Source organism: Aquarana catesbeiana, linkage group LG03, assembly GCF_042186555.1.
Source record: "Aquarana catesbeiana isolate 2022-GZ linkage group LG03, ASM4218655v1, whole genome shotgun sequence".
Classification (NCBI taxonomy): Eukaryota; Metazoa; Chordata; class Amphibia; order Anura; family Ranidae; genus Aquarana; species Aquarana catesbeiana.
The window spans coordinates 377,371,523-377,384,141 of record NC_133326.1 but is presented as its reverse complement, the minus strand read 5'-3'; the positions used below and the strand labels follow the sequence as shown (position 1 = coordinate 377,384,141).

At 42.5% G+C, this 12,619-nt stretch overlaps 1 protein-coding gene across 2 annotated transcripts in view; it reads left to right on the top strand.

The window, feature by feature from the left end:
• The window catches only part of NDFIP1 (Nedd4 family interacting protein 1), a 78,877-nt gene that overhangs the window by 37,787 nt on the left and 28,471 nt on the right, over positions 1 to 12,619 (top strand). For both annotated transcript variants that reach the window (XM_073620647.1, XM_073620649.1), the window contains exons 2-3: positions 8,834 to 8,921; positions 10,916 to 11,046. In XM_073620647.1, coding sequence (XP_073476748.1) covers positions 8,834 to 8,921; positions 10,916 to 11,046 — 219 coding nt within the window. The remainder of the gene's footprint in view (positions 1 to 8,833; positions 8,922 to 10,915; positions 11,047 to 12,619) is intronic.

The following is a 12,619-nucleotide window of genomic DNA, read 5'->3' as shown; positions in this document are numbered from 1 at the left end:
TTTTTTTTTTTTTGGATATTTATTATAGCAAAAAGTAAAAAATATAGTTTTTTTTCAAAATTGTCGCTCTTTTTTTTGTTTATAGCGCAAAAAATAAAAACTGCAGAGGTGATCAAATACCACCAAAAGAAAGCTGTATTTGTGGGAAAAAAAGGACAAAAATGTTGTTTGGGTACAGCGTCGCATGACTGCGCAATTGTCAGTTAAAGCGATGCAGTGCCGTATCGCAAAAAATGGCCTGGTTAATGGCCGGGGCAAATCCTTCTGGTCCTTAAGTGGTTAAAAAAAAAAAAAAAATCCCCAGATGCACATCAGTCGTCAATCATGTCGTCCAGTGATGTCTGTCAATCACAATGAATGTCGACCTCCACCAAAAAATAACCCCCACCCCCCCCCCCCCTGATCAGCGACCTTTAGCGGGACTGCAATAATGCGGTGGACAAATTGGACACTAACTGACACTTTTGGCACTTTTTGAGGACCAGTGACACTAATACAGTGATCAGTGCTAAAAAAATATGCACGGTCACTGTACAAATAATGTTAACATGTTAGTGGTTAACATCAGGGGCAATCAAAAGGTTAAATGTTTTCCTAGCCAATGCTTGTGTACTGTGGGGGAGGTGTTTTTTAATAAAGGAAGGCAAAGATCTGTGTCCATGCTATGCAGGAACACAAGATCAATGCCTTCCCTCCTCACAGATCGCCATTCTGCCTGTGTACTGAACCGAGTCTGCGCTACTCGCCGCTGGGCTCCTGCTGTGTGTGATCACAGCAGAAGCGGGTCGCCGGCGGTGCGCGTGCACGCCCCAGACCCGGAAGTGTCAGATCATGTACTAGGTACATAATCTTGCACAGAGCGGCTGCCCTGCCGCAGTATATGTATGGTGGGTGGTCCGCAGGTGGTTAACATGGGTTCCCCTTAAAATCCATACAAGACCCGAAGATTCTGCCATTTTTTTTTGATAATGAACCAAGTTGCAATGCAGTTGCACCGACTAATTACAGACTCCCTACCTTTCGGTAAAATGCTACATTCTACGTTTATTAGGAGAAGATTAGAGGAGGAGAAGGCAAAGTGACAGAATGAATTCCTTTCACTGTCCAGTCACAGGCTGGGAGCAGACACATTTCAGCCTCTGCTCAGAGAAGATAGATTGAACGATGCTCCTGTCATTTCATCCAAATAAAGAAATAAGTATAATGTACATGCAACTAGCAAATCAGCTACTTTGGAGTAGTGTTTAAGCTTTCCTTCATGCTTATTGGACAGTGGTAAAAAAATTAGTAGTTGTAGTTAGTAACTGAAGTTAGTAGAGTTCCACTCCATTAGATGGCAAAGCCCATAGTAATAGATTTAAAAATTCACCAGTCTCTTTAATCATACAGAATATATATTTTAAAGTGTCTAATGCCCTGTACACATGGTCGGATTTTCCGACGGAAAATGTGTGATAGGACCTTGTTGTCGGAAAATCCAACCGTGTGTGGGCTCCATCACACATTTTCCATTGGATTTTCCGACACACAAAGTTTGAAAGCAGGCTATAAAATTTTCTGACAACAAAATCCGTTGTTGGAAATTCCGATCGTGTGTACACAAATCCGACGCACAAAGTGCCACGCATGCTCCGAATAAATTAAGAGATGAAAGCTATTGGCTACTGCCCCGTTTATAGACCCGACGTACGTGTTTTATGTAACCGCGTTCAGAATGATCGGATTTTCCAACAACTTTGTGTGACCGTGTGTATGCAAGACAAGTTTGAGCCAACATTCGTCGGAAAAAATCCATGGATTTTGTTGTCGGAATGTCCGATCAATGTCCGACCGCGTGTACGGGGCATAACAGTAATCCGATGTGTTTGAGGGATCCACATTTCCTTCCTTAAAGCAAATTGATGTGTCTAAACAGAGTCAGGGCTAGATGACAGTGTTTTTGGCAGACAAATATGATACAGTATCTCACCATAGTGAGTACACCCCTCACATTTTTGTAAATATTTTATTATATCTTTTCATGTGACAACACTGAGGAAATGACACTTTGCTATAATGTAAAGTAGTGAGTGTACAGCTTGTATAACAGTGTAAATTTGCTGTCACCTCAAAATAACTCAACACACAGCCATTAATGTCTAAACTGCTGGGAATGAAAGTGAGTACACCCCTAAGTGAAAATGTCCAAATTGGGCCCAATTACCCATTTTCTCTTCCTGGTGTCATGTGACTCGTGTTACAAGGTCTCAGGTGTGAATGGGGAGCTGGTGTGTTAAATTTGGTGCTATCGCTCTCACTCTCTCATACTGTTCACTGGAAGTTTAACATGGCACCTCATGGAAAAGAACTCTCTGAGGATCTATAAAAAAAGAATTGTTGCTCTACATAAAGATGACCTAGGCTATAGGAAGATTACCAAGACCCTGAAACTGAGCTGCAGCATGGTGGCCAAGACCATACAGCGGTATGACAGGACAGGTTCCACTCAGAACAGGCCTCGCCATGGTCGACCAAAGAAGTTGAGTGCACTTGCTCAGCGTCATATCCAGAGGTTGTCTTTGGGAAATAGACGTATGAGTGTTGCCAGCATTGCTGCAGAGGTTGAAGGGGTGGGGGGTCAGCCTGTCAGTGCTCAGACCATACGGTGCACACTGCATCAAATTGGTCTGCATGGCTGTCGTCCCAGAAGGAAGCCTCTTCTAAAGGTGATGCACAAGAAAGCCCACAAACAGTTTGCTGAAGACAAGCAGACCAAGGGCATGGATTACTGGTCTGAGGAGACCAAGATAAACTTATTTGGTTCAGATGGTGTCAAGCGTGTGTGGCGGCAACCAGGTGAGGAGTACAAAGACAAGTGTGTGCTGCCTACAGTCAAGCATGGTGGTGGGAGTGTCATGGTCTGGGGCTGCATGAGTGCTATATTGAGGGAACCATGAATCCCTCCCTTCGGAGACTGGGCAGCTGGGCAGTATTCCAACATGAAAATTACCCTAAACACACCCCCAAGACGACCACTGGCTTGCTAAAAAAGCTGAGGGTAAAGGTGATGGACTGGCCAAGCATGTCTCCAGACCTAAACCCTGTTGAGCATCTGTGGGGCATCCTCCAACGGAAGGTGGAGGAGCGCAAGGTCTCTAACATTCACCAGCTCCGTGATGTCATTATAGAGGAATGGAAGAGGACTCCAGTGGCAACCTGTTAAGCTCTGGTGAACTCCATGCCCAAGAGGGTTATAGCAGGACTGGAAAATAATGGTGGCCACACTTTGGGCCCAATTTGGACATTTTCACTTAAGGGTGTACTCACTTTTGTTGCCAGCGGTTTAGACATTAATGGCTGTGTGTTGAGTTATTTTCAGGGGACAGCAAATTTACACTGTTATACAAGCTGTACACTCACTACTTTACATTGTAGCAAAGTGTAATTTCTTCAGTGTTGTCACATGAAAAGATAGAATAAAATATGTACAAAAATGTAACTGAGTAGGCTTTGGGAAGCGACTGTTCTTTTGAAAAACACAGAAGTGTACTACTGAACACTCATAATTACTATGTTACTAAGCTGAGTAGTAATGTTTTATCAATTGGACACATGCACATGGGCACATTTGCCCATGCAGTGTAAGAAAAAAAAAGGGCGCATTTTAGTGCCTGGTAGCCGCTAGGTGAAGGTAGCTGTATACATCTATGCACCACTACTTGCATAAAGTGGTGCATGTGCACAGATGTAACGTCCCAAATGCATACTACCTGTGTTTTGGACATTACGTCTGTATGTATACATTGCTTTATACACAGCAGTGTACAGCTGCTTTTAGCCATATATGTCTATGGGTGGCTGTACACAGCACTAGGGGCCCCTGGGAAGTAAAATATGCCTGCTTGTTCATATTCAGGAGAATGTGCCCATGTACAAGATCCCCTACCCTGGTTCAGATATTAGCTTTGTGGGTCAGCTTCCTGATCACTGAAGAGGGGTCACAAAGTTGACTTCTGTGTATGATAGAAGGACGGGAAGGTGACATAGGAAGCCACAAAACTAAGACATAAGCATATCACCTGTCTGGCTGGGCAAGGTGTAAGTGGTATGGCCTCATTCATACCTTTGAATTCAGGTAACGTATCCAGAAACACGCTTCTTGAAAATGTGCCATTATTTCTTAATGACACCCCAATGTAGCTAGCAAATGCGTGTTTTGTTGCATGAACCTCACTGCTAAAAACGGTGCAGGAGCTACCCTGGTGCATTTGTCGCGCGTAGGGCAGCCCATTAAAGTGAATGAGCTTCCCTATGCTGTGGTGCGACAAACATGCAAAAAAAAAAGCGTGGATAAAAGACGCACATGCACGCACATGCTCTGCTGATTTTATCATCCAATCATGTGCAAGCTAAAATGCTGTTTTTTTATTTTCCTTGCATGTCTCTCTCAGGTCTACAGTGACTGCACTTCCAAGTGCACTTGTAGTGCAAAGTGGATTTGCCTTTAGTAAATAACCCCCATAGACTTTTATGGAGTGGAGTTTAGGAGCTTTGGCGAAAAAAAACGCCAAAAGCGCCTAAACTCAAGTTTAGGAGCTGCTCGTGTACATGTAGCCTTACAGGAAAAGCTCCCATTGCATTATGATCAGCAATTACAATGTGCTGTGGATACCAACATACACAAATGAAATTGATTGTAATCGATCACCTTCTAAAAAAAACAAAAAAAAAAAACATTGTTTAAAATAAAAACGAAAGGCAAAACATTTGTGTATAGGAATAAAAAAACATTTATAAATACTTTTTCCCTTTTTTATAAGTGATCAAATTCTTTCTGTTCTCAGCTACATAAGAGCTGGGGGGAGGAGAAACAGCAGTACACTGAACTTCCCAGTGAATGGCTGTGCAGCAGGGGTTTGTCAGGACAAGTCTGATCATTGGAAGAGCATTGCTCTCCTGCTTAGTGAGGTCATTTTTTAATAGGGAAGCAGAGGAACTAGCAGGATCACCAGGGATGTCGCACAAAGGAAGCAATACAAAGAGAACAGGATACTTTCTCACACAAATACATGGTACAGCAGCCACATATCAGGAATATAAAATGTTGGGTTTACATACTCTTTAAAGTGTTACTAAGGTTAATTAAAAAAAAAAAAAAAAATTGCACAGAGAGGCCCCGATCCTCCTTTTCTCGCGCCCCCCCTCCCCCCCCCGCGCTCGCGATCTTGGCTCCTCCTCCTCTTCCTCTTCGTGTGTCGTCCTACTAAACTGCTTATTATGGAGGCCGCGCTCCATAGACTTACACAATGGGGCTTAGCCCGACCCCCACTTCCTCCTTACTGCATTTGATTGACGCACCTGCTGCTGCTCGGGTCCCTCTTCGCTAATTCCTTCACACAGGGAAGGGGGGACAGAGAAATAGAAAGCGTTTTTTACCCTAATACAAAGAATGCATTAGGGTAAAAAAACGTTTTTAGTTTTAGTATTACCTTAATGCTAGCAGAAGTACACATATTCAGTAGTTATTGTCAGGATGGCGCAATGAGCAGTATTTTGTCTTTCAGAAATATGGTCATAGCATTGCTGAAATCGCAGAGAAAGTATATTATGTCATGATTTAGATACCAGCTGTGTGTAGGGAATATTACAAAGCCCTTTTCAGAATCATCATTCTGTATGTAGATATCCTACACTATTGCCATACAGCACTGTGTGGGTTTTCAAGGGCTGTCCAATTCTTTCCTTTCCCCATTCATCTTATCCTTAGCAGCCCCATTTGCCTTACATTAAAGTGCTTTGTGGATTTGAAGCACATTAGATGACGTGGGTGATGGAATAAACAAGTGATTGTACAACCCCAGTTCAGTTACCAGCTAAGTGCTCTTAGTAGAAATGCCAAGGCTACTGAATAATGGATGAGACAGAAGAGCTGTGTTGGGAATAAAGGGTTAATGCAGAACTTCACTCTCTCAATCCATATTTAGTATTTGTAATCCTTATGCTACTAGCATTAGTAAATTTATAGGAAAGTATATCATATTTATTTGTTTTACACTTTGTACATTTCTTCAGGTATTTCCTGGTTTCCAGGCCTAGGCAAATTATGTCATACACCCAAGGAGCCTTTGGGAGGGGAGGAGGGGTTTTCTCAGTAAAGCACACCCTCCTGCTTGCATGCCTGAGCTAAGGGCAGATGGATTCCAGAAAGTAAATGCTGCGTGAATCAAATGCCCTTACTCAGGATGGCCATGGCCAGAATTCCTAGGGGGTGTTTAGTGTTTTTCGTTTGGTGCACAGATGCAGTATAGTTCTACTTTAAAGAGGAGCTAGAGTCTTCCTGAGTAATTACCAATAAACATATTGTTGTGCTCCTTAATCTTAGTTATTTTTACATCAGGCATTGTTATTGCGGGTAAAAGTTTCTAAGCTATTTTATTCCATACCCCAATTGTAATCTGCTGGCAGCTGCCATATCAACTGCTGGCATCTGAAACTGCCAGCTCTATTTTGTGCAGTTGGCTACCCAGCATGCACATCACGATCTTGCGCATGTGCGGTAACAACACTGTGCAATGGCAACATCTGCAGAAGAAAAATGGTGCCTAACTCTGTCTGGAATCGCATCATTTCCAGTTTTGAAATAACGTGATGTCAGAAGTGGAGGAGATGCCCCTTGACTCCTGGGATGACACTGATATCCCAGGAGCCAACGAACGACCGGAAATGAAGTGTGGGACTTTCAAACAATAAAAAGGTACTTGGACAAAAAACTGAAATAAAACTATTTCCAAAGATTATAGACAAAGGTATTAGCTACCAGTAGGGACTGTTTCTAGGACCTGTTTTATATAATTGTCAAAGACAAGTTGTGTGGAAGAAAGACAAGAACTTCATTGGTCAAAGTCATTAAATAAACGTGTCCTTTTAGCTTATAGGAACCTACCAGATTCAAATATATAAAGATTTGATACTTGTTAGATTTCATTAGAATATTGAATCAGTCATTTCCTCAAACAATCAAGTACCGTATATAAAGGGTCAGCATAAGGTTAAAAAATGTCAATACACAGCCCTGGCCAAAAGTAAAGTTTGCCGCCTCCTTGGTTTTGATGATGGCAATTTGCATATACTCCAGAATGTTATGAAGAGTGATCAGATAAATTGCAATTAATTGCAAAGTCTCTCTTTGCCATGAAAATGAACTTGGTCCCCCCCAAAAAAATTTTCCACTGCATTTCAGCCCTGCCACAAAAGGACCAGCTGACATCATGTCAGTGATTCTCTAGTTAACTCAGATATCAGTGTTGACGAGGACAAGGCTGGAAATCACTCTGTAATTCTGATTGAGTTAGAATAAGAGACTGGAGGATTTTAAAGGAGGGTGGTGCTTGAAATCATTGTTCTTCCTCTGTTAACCATGGTTTCTTGCAAGGAAACAAGTTCAGTCTTCATTGCTTGGCACAAAAAGGGATTCACAGGCAAGGAAATGAATGCTACTAACATTGCACCTAAATCATCCATTTATCCAGTCATCAAGAACTTCAAGGAGAGAGGTTCAATTGTTGTGAAGAAGACTTCAGGGCGCCAAGAAAAGTCCCACAAGCACCAGGGCCGTCTCCTACAGTTGATTCAGCTGCAGGATCGGGGCACCACCAGTGCAGAGCTTGCTCAGGAATGGCAGCAGACAGGTGTGAGTGCATTTGCATGCACAGTGAGGCGAAGACTTTTGGAGAATGGCCTGGTGTCAAGAAGGGCAGCGAAGAAGCCGCTTCTCTCCAGGAAAAACATCAGAGACAGACTGAAATTCTGCAAAAGGTACAGGGTTTGGATTGCTGAGGACTGGGGGAAAGTCATTTTCTTTAAAGAATCCTCTTTCCGATGGTTTGGGGCATCCGGAAAAAAACCTTGTCCAGAGAAGAATAGGTGAGTGCTACCATCAGTTTTGTGTCATGCCAACAGTAAAGCATCCTTAGACCATTCACTCACAATTTTGCCTAAGAACACAGCCATGAATAAAGAATGGTACAAAAATATCCGAGAGCAACTTCTCCCAACCACCCAAGAACAGTTTGGTGACGAACAATGCCTTTTCCAGCAAGATGGAGCACCTTGCCATAAGGCAAAAGTGATAACTAAGTGGATTGGCCAAATTCCTAAGACTTTAATTCCCATTGCGAACTTGTGGTCAATCCTCAAGAGGTGGGTGAACAAAAAAACCCCACAACTTCTGACTAACTCCAAGCGTTTTATCAGTCAGAATGTGGCCCAGAAGTTAATTGACAGCAGGCCAGGGTGAGTTGCAGAGGTCTTGAAAAAGAAGGGTCAGTACTGCAAATATTGACTCTGCATAAACTTATTTTATGCACAGTTTTATATCAGTTTTTTTTTCTTATTTAACACTGACAGTGCTGTCAATCCAGAAGGTAGTCGGTTATATTGGATGAAGCCTTGTGCTGACTGACAAGCTACAGCCTTATTACTCAGCAGTGACAATGCTGTTAGCCACACCCCCTGCAATATTTTTTCATCCCACTGTAGTTCAACCATACACTGTCTATAGGAGAGTGGTAACACTGCTCTGAATTCTGAAAGGAGCAGCACAGCATTATTGCCACACCATCACAGGAAGATGCATTTGGTGGACTTCATGTGCAAGTTCAGCATGTGTTTTGTGGGAAACTAAGAGAAAACTCTAAGTCCATGTATTTATAATTAAGTCCTGCTGCACATATTTTATTATTAATGTTGCATTTCCTGTAATTTTTAGCCCATGAAGTCAGGGATTTTGGCAGCCATGTTGTATGTAACTTAGTTTTATAGTTCTGTTTCTAAACCTGGTATTTGTTTCCTATAGTTACAGAATGAGGAGGAGCCTGTAGAAAATCCCCAGGGTGCAGCAGACGCTCCACCTCCATACAGCAGCATTGCTGGAGACAATGCAGGTTAGTGATATATTTTCTTTATTTCAGAAATGCATGAAAACTTCACTTTAGTAGCATAAAGGCACGTGTCATCTCTTGCTTGTTAAGCCTTAAAGCATCTAGATTAGTGTTGCTTCCATTGTTACATGCAAGACATGAATATTCAGCCTATAACTCAGGCTTTTAACTCCATCAGCTATGTAAAGAATCTCAGGCAAAGGACATTCATAACCAGGCAGCACTGGTAGTACCTTTTTGTCTTTATTATCAAGGAAGTTTTGTATTTATTTTGTAACAAAACTACCACATCAGTAGGAAAGCTGAAGTGTATAGAGTTTAGCGTAGTCTACCGTGCTTTGATCCTGCTCTGGGACTGGAAGCTGAAGGTCTCCACCTGGCATTGTCCCTACAGTAATAAACTAGCATTGGTGCACTGTTAAAGGATAGGTTCACCTTTTAAATATGTTACACCAATGTTTTGTCACAGCTGCTCCCCCCCACAGAGCCGTGTCATTCGTTTAAAGTCCATCTTCCGCTGTAGTAGATTGTATATAGTTCTCAATGGACTGCGAGGGTGCTAATGAGCACCCTCCAGTTTATCGACTCTTTTAAACATAAACCGCTTTTAAACGGAAAGTCCATACAGAGGCACAGGCAGGAAAGCTGTAGGCAGTGAAAAAAATAATATATACACTTTTTTTTTCTGCAAAAATTCAGTATCTGCATTTATAATTTTTTTCAGAAAGGTGAACTTAGCTTTTAAAGGGTTTGTTAACCCACATGTCTTACTTTATTTAATCTGCTTGGTCTTCCAAGGATATGTCCCCCTGTGTATGTGTTGTATATAAAAAAAAAAGCTGTATATACCTTATTTGTGAGCGCTGATCATGAGTCACGTGACGCGCTGCCTCTCTCCTCTCCCTGTCTGACAGAAGTAGCGGGAGGGGCCGAGATTCCCCTGCTGACGTCAGTCTGCAGGAGAGGAGGAGAGAGCCGGCACGTCACGTGACCACTGATCAGCGCTCACAAATTAGACATATACAGCTTTTTTTTTATACAACACATACACAGGGGGACATATCATTAGAAGAAAGAACAGATTATTTCAAGTAAGACATGTTATTACAGCAGCGGGGGGGAAGCATAACCTATTCTTGCTAACTTATTCCTTCGCTCCCTCAGCAGTTGAGACTCTTCTACACTGTACGATGCCAGTCCTCGCTGTCCTGCATTGTACAGAACATCAGAGAGCTGTGACTGGCTTAGCATTAAAGTGAACAGACTTTCAGCAGATCAGTTGTACAGAGAGGGGGAAGTGAGAAATAAGGTAAGTATTTGAACTTTTCCTCTGTCCCCCCTGACCCCAGCCAAACGAGCATTTAGCCCATGTAGTATGGCAGCGTAAAGGTAACAGCAGCCTGGAGTAGTGCTTGCATAATAAATATATGTTCTATATAATAGATAAGGCTTAATGTTTTGTTACTAAGGTGAAGCAACTGCAAAATTTTAACTCCGAGCATCAAACAGCTCTAGAGTTGGGATTTAAAGAGTCACTGTCTCTTTCATTATGCATGGTGAGGTGGCACTGTCTCTACAAAATGCATCCCCTGACCTCATATAAATAACTTACCTGCAATCCCTCGCAGTTCCTTGCTCTTCTTTAGCTGGTGCTGAAATCAGCTGTGTCGACAACCCAGGAGAGCAGTGACATCACTCCTCCTGGTCATGTGACTGAACAAATGGCTGCTAGGCTGGGGCAGTGTTAAAGGGGAGCAGTTCACATGCTCCTTCATACCTGGAAGAGCCTGGTAGTATCATCTACTGTGCAGGAGCAAGGAGCTACAAGCTAAGGTAAGTCTATGGGTGCTGGGAAGGTGGAGGGAGCTATTTTCATAGATACTCTCATTTTGCCCTGCTTGGATAAAGTGACAGTACCTTTTTAAAGACTTTTGTGGTAGCAGAAATAACCTGTAACAATTTCTTAAAGAAGTAATTTTATTTTTTATATTATACAGCATTTTTTGACTACAAAGATGAGCCCGGTTTCCCCAAGCCACCATCTTACAATGTGGCAACATCCTTGCCTAGTTACGATGAAGCTGAAAGGACTAAGGCAGAAGCCACAATACCTCTTGTTCCTGGACGAGTAAGTATTCTTTTTTTTGTTTCAGTATCCAGACTCGTTTACTGCAATTTTATTTGACCAGAGAGTGCTTAAAGATGAATTCTATTGAGATATACTATGTATTCTAGCTAAATAGACACTTGGTCCTTCAAGTCTTCCTGCTGCTTGCTGGCTGTGCTCTAGCTTGTACCTGAGAAGATTCTACATTGGCTTCTATGTGGAAAGCACCTGTCTGACAATCATTGGCAGCAAGTAACAGTAGGACCTAAAGGAGGCAACAAAAAACAGTGAAGCAACAATAAACCCCAGGTTCATGCCACTCTAATCTATATATAACCTTTTTGTGGAAGTTTCTTGTAGTTACCGTGCAATAAATAACTCATGTTTTAAACCTAGGTATATAATTTAATGTGTTTATGCTGTTATACCACCATGAAATCAGTTAATATTTGCTTCAAGGTTCTGGTACAATATTTTTGTTAAAATATAAAAGTACAGCTGTAATAATCCCACACGGGATATGAACAGTAAGCATACCACAATACAATGTTAGAATGCACATATAGAATGTATTTTCAGGCATGAAATGTCGAAAAACAGTAACCCTCTGACCAGTGCCAGGGGTCAACACAGGGTGCCTAAGCTGTCTCAGGGGGCTGGGGTGTGGAGCAATCCACAAAAATTGGGATAAAAAAACATACAGACACACAAAAATGAAAAAGGAGGGGGGAAAAAAAGGGAGGGGGGATCAGATAACGAGAGAGGAGGTGAGAGGAGCCACAGAAGAAGAGGGAAGAGACGCGAAGAATAGGGGTTGGGGTTTTCCTAGTCCGGGAGGTGGAAGGGGTCAATTAGAAAGGCCCAGGCTGGTCGGGTGCAAAGTTGGAAGAGTGTAAGACCCCCACGGGGCCCATACTTTAAGAAATTTAGCATGGGAGGCCTGGCTTACTAGTCATCTTCTCATTAATCGTGAGAATCGTTAAGATGCTCTTTACCGCTTTAAACGAAACAGCTGGATTTTTCCAGGCCCTAGCTATTGCACGCTTAGCGGCAATGAATAAATAGGTGGCCAATTTCTGTTGATAGGAGAAGAGGCCTGGGATCGGGCAGTGAAGCAGGGCCAATTTATGTCCTTACAGGTAGGTACATGGAAGAAAGTGAACAGAAGTCCAAACACCCTCGACCAAAATCCCACTGGGCGGGAGCTGGACCATCAGATATGAAGTTGACCACATCCCCGGAAACATCTATCACTGTAAGAGGTGTTCGATTTGGCAATGCCGGTTGGTACCCAATACCAGCAAAGAAGTATCTTGTAGGCTGCCTCCAGGTGGCTGTATTAAAGAGGCACTTTGCAATACTGGACAAGGCTTTGCTCCAATCTGCCAAATCAATGGGGGATAAATCTCGCTCCCACTTGAGGACATAGGATAGAGAAGCTGGGGTACCGCTAGAGTTGAGGGAGCAGTATATCAAGGATATGGTACCAGGGGCTGTTTGGTTCAAGGTGCAATGCTAGTCGCACATTCTAGCCTTGATTCTGGTAGGATCCCCAAATCACATTAGAATAAGAGCAGATTTCTATACTGTAGTG